At 53.3% G+C, this 6,693-nt stretch overlaps 1 protein-coding gene across 1 annotated transcript; it reads left to right on the top strand.

Annotated features, from left to right (window-relative positions):
• Window positions 1–1,663: 1,663 nt before the first annotated feature.
• On the top strand, window positions 1,664–5,656 carry SOX18 (SRY-box transcription factor 18). The gene is made up of 2 exons (XM_054644567.2): window positions 1,664–2,356; window positions 3,952–5,656. Exons 1-2 carry the CDS (start codon window positions 1,954–1,956, stop codon window positions 4,800–4,802), a joined length of 1,254 nt encoding a protein of 417 aa, XP_054500542.1. The 5' UTR covers window positions 1,664–1,953; the 3' UTR covers window positions 4,803–5,656.
• The last annotated feature ends 1,037 nt before the right edge of the window (window positions 5,657–6,693 follow it).

Raw genomic sequence — 6,693 nt, 5'->3', positions numbered from 1 at the left:
ATTTTTAATTTTTTTCTTTTTATTTTTTAGAGGCCTTTGTTTTGTTTAGGGTTAACAGCAGATCGGCTTGTCCAAATCACTTCCAGACACACAGAAACCATGGCATGCAATACCCCACGGCTGTGAGAGGCTGGGGCTGGGCTCTTGCGCAACCCAGTGCCCCAAGTCTTCCTGAGGCCGAGGTTCACATTTCAGGCTGGGGTCCAGGGCATGTCCACAGCCAGAGAGGGCCTGGGGCAGGTACCCGGAGCTGGGACATCTCTTCCAAGTCAGCCCGATTGCCCCGGGGGTTTCAGGGGGCAGGCGCAGTGTGCCAGACAATTGATTGCAAATGGGCCCCGCAGTAGCTCCCAGTGCTAAGGGCAGGAAGGTCCTTCAGACCACCTGGGCTGACCCTTGGCACTGCGAATCCCCTCTGGATGGCGGCCAAGCAGTGACCTGGTGGCAGGGACGTGCTGCTTTGCTGCGGCTGCCGTGGCAGCGTGCTGCGGGCACCCAGCCGTGCCCAAGGCACGCAGCGATGGCACAGCCGCGCCAGCCCCGGCAGCCCTGCAGGCTGGGCTCAGCCACCATCACCTGGCTGACGCTGAACCCCCCGTTCCTCAGCAGTCCCTAGAAAACACAATGCTTTCCGTGTAAAACTCAAGGAGCCGTTTCTTTGCCTGACACTGAAATTCCCACAGAAAATTGCCGGGGAAGAGAGGGCTCACCCCTGCCTTCACCCCAGGGCTGCTCCCAGCCCCGGATGGGGAATGCTGGCCAAAACACACACACGGAGTCAGCCGTAAGAAAAATAAACGCCGAGCCCTGAACATCCCTGTGCTCCTGCACACAGGCTGGCGGGCGAAGCTGAACGCTTCCCTGCTTCCCTGCCTCTCTGCTTCCCTGCTCCCCTGCTTCCCTGCTTCCCTGCTCCCCTGCTTCCCTGCTTCCCTGCCTCGGCACCGCGGGTGGCGGGGGGCGAGGGCAGGGCACAGAGAGCAGAAAAGGGGCTCGCAAAGAGAAAAAAAAAAAAAAAAAAAAAGAAGACCTAAAGAAAGACAAGAAAGACAGAAAGAAAGACGGACAGAAAAAAAGACAGGAAGAAAGACCAAAAAAAACGGAAAGAGAGAGAGAAAGAAAGAAAGAAAGAGAGAGAGAAAGAAAGAAAGAGAGAAAGAAAGAGAGAAAGAAAGAGAGAAAGAAAGAGAGAAAGAAAGAGAGAAAGAAAGAGAGAAAGAAAGAAAGAAAGAAAGAAAGAAAGAAAGAAAGAAAGAAAGAAAGAAAGAAAGAAAGAAAGAAAGAAAGAAAGAGAAAGAAAGAAAGAAAGAAAGAAAGAAAGAAAGAAAGAAAGAAAGAAAGAAAGAAAGAAAGAAAGAAAGAAAGAAAGAAAGAAAGAAAGAAAGAAAGAAAGAAAGAAAGAAAGAAAGAAAGAAAGAAAATTTAAAAAAAAATAGAAAGAATGAGAGAAAAATGTAACAACCCTTCTCCTTGGACAGAAGGGAACGGGGCAGAAGCTTCCACACCGGTCCCAGCTCGGCCCTCCCCGGGTGGTTCTTCCTGCTGGTGCCTGGGGACGCCCCCCTTCCCTCCTCCTCCTCCCCCTCATCTCCTCCTTCTCCTCCTCCCCCTCATCTCCTCCTCCTCTCCCTCTCCTCCTCCTCCTCCTCCCCTCGCCCCGCTGATTGGTCCAGCCCGGCTATATTTTGCCCCTTCCAGCCCAGCATCATCCCAAAAGTTTTTTTTTTGGGGGAAAGGGGGGAAAAAACCAAAAAAAGATAGGAAAAAAAAAAAAAAAAAGAAAAGAAAAGAAACCAAAACAAACGCAGGCGAGCCCGAGTCCCCCGAAGGCAGGCGAGGGAAGCGAGCTGCGGGCGGCTGCTCGGCGGTGCTGGACCCGGTGGGACGCGGCAGGAATCCCGATTCTCTCTCCGGCACCCGCTCGGGTCGGACACAAAGTGCTGTCTAGCTGGAATGAATATATCTGAGTCTAACTACTGCCGAGAGGAGATATCGCAACCCCGGGGCGACTGTTCATGGGTCACCGCCGCCGTGCCGGCCGCTGAGCCCGGGCTCGCCTTCCCGCGCCCCCCGGGAGCCGCCTCCCCCGCCAGCCGCACGCCCAGCCCCGAGCCCGGCTTCGCCTTCGGCCCCGGCCCCGGCGGAGCGGCCCCCGGCGCGGCCCCCAGCCGCACGCCCAGCCCCGAGCCGGGCTATGGATACAGCCCCCCGGCCGGCCGCCCCGAGGGCAAGGCCGCCGAGGACTCCCGCATCCGCCGGCCCATGAACGCCTTCATGGTCTGGGCGAAGGATGAGCGCAAGCGGCTGGCGCAGCAGAACCCCGACCTGCACAACGCCGTGCTCAGCAAGATGCTGGGTGAGCGGGAGCGGAGCGGGAGGAGGGCTGGGGGCGCGGGGATGAGGGGAGCGGGGCTGGGGATGCGGGAGTATGGAGCTAGGGATGCGGGGATGCTGCGTTATGGGGCTGGGGATGCGGGCTGCAAGAGTACAGGGCTATGGGATGCAGGTTTACAGACCCAGGGACATGGGGATGTGGGGCTGGGGATCCAGGCTGCAATAATACAGGGCTGTGGGATGGAGAGGATATCGAGCTGAGGAGACAGGGATGTGGGAGTACGGGGCTGGGAATACAGCAATACAGAGATACAGGTCTGGGGATGTGGGCTTCAAGAGTGCAGGGATGCAGGGGTACAGAGCTCAGAATGTTGGAGTACAGGGCTGGGGGTGTACAGGATAGGCAGGTTTGGTTCTGATAGTCCAAGGCAGTGGGATGCAGGGCTACAGAGCTGGAGATGTGAACTGCTGAGGTACAGGGATTCAGGGCTGGCAGTGTGGGATGGAGCAGTACAGGGATTTGGGGTGTGTGCTGAGAATCCAGGGCTGTGGGATGCAGACTGCACAGATACAAGGCAGCAGGCTGTAGGATGCAAGGATATGGGGCTCTGCTAGCCAGGCTCCAAGGGTACAGGACTGCGGGATGCAGATTGCAAGAATAGGGGGGTGCAGGAGTTGAGGTACAAGGATGGGGTGCTGTGAGTACAGAGCTGGGGGATGCAGGGCTATGGGCTGCAAGGGTAAAGAACTGCAGGACACAAGCTTTAGGGATGTGGGATGAAGGGCTACCAGTTGCAGGTTGCAAGGATGCAGCGCTGCAGGGATGCGAGCTGTAAGGATGCAGGACTCTTGGATGGGACTCTTGGATGCAGGACTCAGGCTGTGGGATGTGATGTTACATGATGTGGGAATATGGGGCTGTGGGATGTGAGGATGTGAAGATACAGAGCTGCATGTACACAAGATGCAGGGAAATAGGGCTGCGGGATGCAGAGATCCAGGGCTGAGCGGTGCACAGCTGCAGGGATGCAGGATATGGGAATACAGGCTGCAGGATGCGGGATGCACGACTGTAGGATGCGGGATGTGGGAACACGGGAAGCAGGATATGGGTAAATGGAGCTGCAGGATGCGGGACTACGGGAAGCAGGATATGGCCAGACAGAGCAGCAGGATGCAGAGACACGGGGCTGCGGGGTGTGGGGATGTGGCATCCAGGATATGGTGCTGTGAGTTTTTGGGACGGGCGATTTGCTCTGCAGAGGTGCAGGCTATGGATGCGAGATGCAGGGAAGCAGGGACTGTGTTCTGTACCAAGGGGCAGTGGGAGGTAGAATCCCCAGCCCTGGCAGAGGGGCTCCCATTCCATGTAGCCCCATTCTCCCACAGCACTGAAGTGCTGGGCACTGCTGGAGCCTCCTTCTGGGACAAGGGAACAGCCTGGCTTGGGAACCCATTCCCCAGCCCTTCCTGCTGCCAGCAGTGAGACCCTTCTCGGGTGCCAAGCCATCTGCAGGAGCCCTTCACCCCTGGGCTGCCTCTCCCTGGGTGCCCCCGTGCCCTGGCCAGTGCCAGGTGGCTGAGCCACTCTCACAGAGCTTCTCTTTCCTCTTCCAGGCCAATCGTGGAAAGCGCTGAGCGCCAGCGACAAGCGTCCCTTCGTGGAAGAGGCAGAGCGACTGCGAATCCAGCATCTCCAGGATCACCCCAACTACAAATACCGCCCAAGGAGAAAGAAGCAAGCCAAGAAAATCAAGAGGATGGAACCCAATATCCTCCTGCATAACCTTTCCCAGCCTTGCAGTGACAACTTCAGCATGAGTCACCATGGCGGCAGCCAGCCGGGCCACCCCCAGCCTCCCCCACTTAACCACTTCAGAGAACTCCACTCCATGGGGTCGGATATTGAAAACTATGGCTTGCCAACTCCTGAGATGTCTCCCTTGGATGTCTTGGAACAGACCGAGCCGGCGTTTTTCCCCCCGCACATGCAGGATGACTGCAACATGATGCCCTTTCGCAGCTACCACCACCATCACCAGATGGAGTTTCCCCAGGAGAAGTGCATGGGGCGGGACGTGGCCGTGCCCTACACTCAGACCCCCTCACACTTGGCCGACGCCATGAGGACTCCCCATCCCTCCAGCCTTTACTACAACCAGATGTGCTCAGGAACTCAGAACGGGCTTTCCGCCCACCTGGGCCAGCTGTCGCCCCCGCCTGAAGCCCACCACATGGAGAGCGTGGATCACTTGAACCAAACCGAGCTCTGGACAGACGTTGACCGCAATGAGTTTGACCAGTATTTGAACATGAGCAGGACTCGTCCCGAAGCCTCGGGCCTCCCTTACCATGTCTCCCTGTCCAAAGTGACTCCTAGAAGCATCTCCTGCGAGGAGAGCAGTTTGATATCCGCCCTGTCCGATGCCAGCAGTGCTGTTTACTATAGCCCCTGCATCACCGGTTAGGTTGACCCCACCATCCAATGCGTGCACCAGGAGAGCCCTGACTCTCCTCTAAAAAACAAAAAGCCATCCTCCTTTAACCACGAGCTCCATCATATTTAGAGTATCTCATTAAATGCATCGCTTTCTTGTTTGTTCTTTTTTATTTTGATTTTTTTTTTTAATTTTTTTAGAGACAGACCATGCTGAACTCACTGATATACCGTATAACTATATAACACAGATAGACGCCTTTCCCCGCCGTGCTCCCCGCTCCAGCCCTCGGCAGGGCACATCTCCAGCTCTCACCAGCTCCAAGGGGCATTTTCAAGCCAATTCCAGTAAATCCTGCCTGAAACAATCACACCAGGATGAGCCAAAGTGTGACCTGTCCCCAGTATTTAACCCAAGGACAGGTGAACTTTTAGGGGGGAAAAAGCTTTTAGAAAGACTTTGCCGGGGCTGTTAAAGAGTCAGCACCCATTAGGGGTGGGCTTTAGGACAGTTTTTACTGTATTCTCAGCAATATATTTTAATTGGGCAACAAAACTATATTTTTACTAAGCATTTTTATATATAAAATGGTATTTAATGTCTTTTGGGTTTTTTTATTAGACTTTTTAAAAAGAAATCAAGGGATATCCATGAGATCTAAAGCATTTATGTAGCAAAGCTGGATTTAAAGAAAAAAAAAAGGAAGGGGGGAAAAAAGGAGATATTTTGTGAAAAGGGAATGCTAATGTAAATATTGAGGAACAACTGACTGGAATTTTGTACAAAAGAAAAATATGACTGCAAACACTTTTATTGTCTAGAACTGTATGGAGAGCAAACTGTTTTATTCTGGTTAATTATTAAAACATCTTCATATAATTGTTCCCATCTTGTGTGCTTGTTGTGTGAACACATATTTTCCGCAAATACATGTTGTCCCAACCATTTCCAGATTTTTGTATCCGTTGATTAATGTTTTGACAACCTGGCAAATGTATTAATTTCCAAGCTGCCGCCCGCCCGCCCCGTCAGCCGCCTCGGGCTCTGCGAGCGCGGCTCTGCTCGGTTCGGCACAGGACGGTGGCTTGGATGGGATGGGATGGGATGGGATGGGATGGGATGGGATGGGATGGGACGGGATAGGATGGGATGGGATTCTGGCGGCAGCCCCACAGCACCGCGCCGTGCCGCCTGGAGATGCTCCCAGCAGGAAAAGCAGCTGTTCTCAGATTAAAATATAATAAAACATGTGATATCCTCCTCCGAAACGAGCCTTGGTGTGGTCATTGTTTTGGCATGATGGCAGCGCACCGACGCGTGGTGCCCATGGCTCACCCTGTTTTCCCATGAAACCCCCCCAAAAATAGAGCCAGGCTGCTCCAATGCTTTCTCTCCAATCCTGGGAGCTGGAAGAAAACTCCGTGTACCGGAGCCTTTCCTCCTCCTGGCCTTCATTGGCTGCTTCCCGGCTCCAGCAGTGGCGGATCTTGCCGAGCCATCACCATGCCCAGCCGGATCCTGCTCGGAGCTGCTGGTGCTTTGCTGGAGCTTCATCCCCCTCCTGTGAATCACTGTATGATTTACAGGGAGCTTTTTTGTTCAATTTGAAAAGGAGGAACAACAATCTGTTGCTTAAAACCCGGTGGCATCCGTTCCTTGAGCGCCGAGTGATTTAAACCAGGCTGATATTGCCAAAAAAGGCTGTTTTAAAAAAAAAAAAATTAAAAATTGAATAGAAGAAGAGGTTTTTTGTTGTTGTTGTTGGCAAAGAATTGCCTTTTAGGGGAAATGGATATTTAACAAATGACATTAATTTTCAAGCTTCTCCTAAATTAAATTCACATTAGTGTTAACAGGACTCAATCCTGACTCACTTTTTTTTGTTGTTGTTGAATGTGAAGCGCTAATAAACGGGACCACT

This window comes from Agelaius phoeniceus, chromosome 17 (assembly GCF_051311805.1).
Source record: "Agelaius phoeniceus isolate bAgePho1 chromosome 17, bAgePho1.hap1, whole genome shotgun sequence".
Lineage (NCBI taxonomy): Eukaryota > Metazoa > Chordata > Aves > Passeriformes > Icteridae > Agelaius > Agelaius phoeniceus.
The sequence above is the reverse complement of the archived record's forward strand: the minus strand, read 5'-3'. Positions and strand labels throughout refer to the sequence as shown.

Coding starts and splice junctions, on each gene's coding strand:
- SOX18 (XM_054644567.2), top strand. CDS start 1,954: ATGAATATATCTGAGTCTAACTACTGCCGAGAGGAGATATCGCAACCC. Junction 2,357..3,951: donor CGTGCTCAGCAAGATGCTGG/GTGAGCGGGAGC, acceptor TTCCTCTTCCAG/GCCAATCGTGGAAAGCGCTG.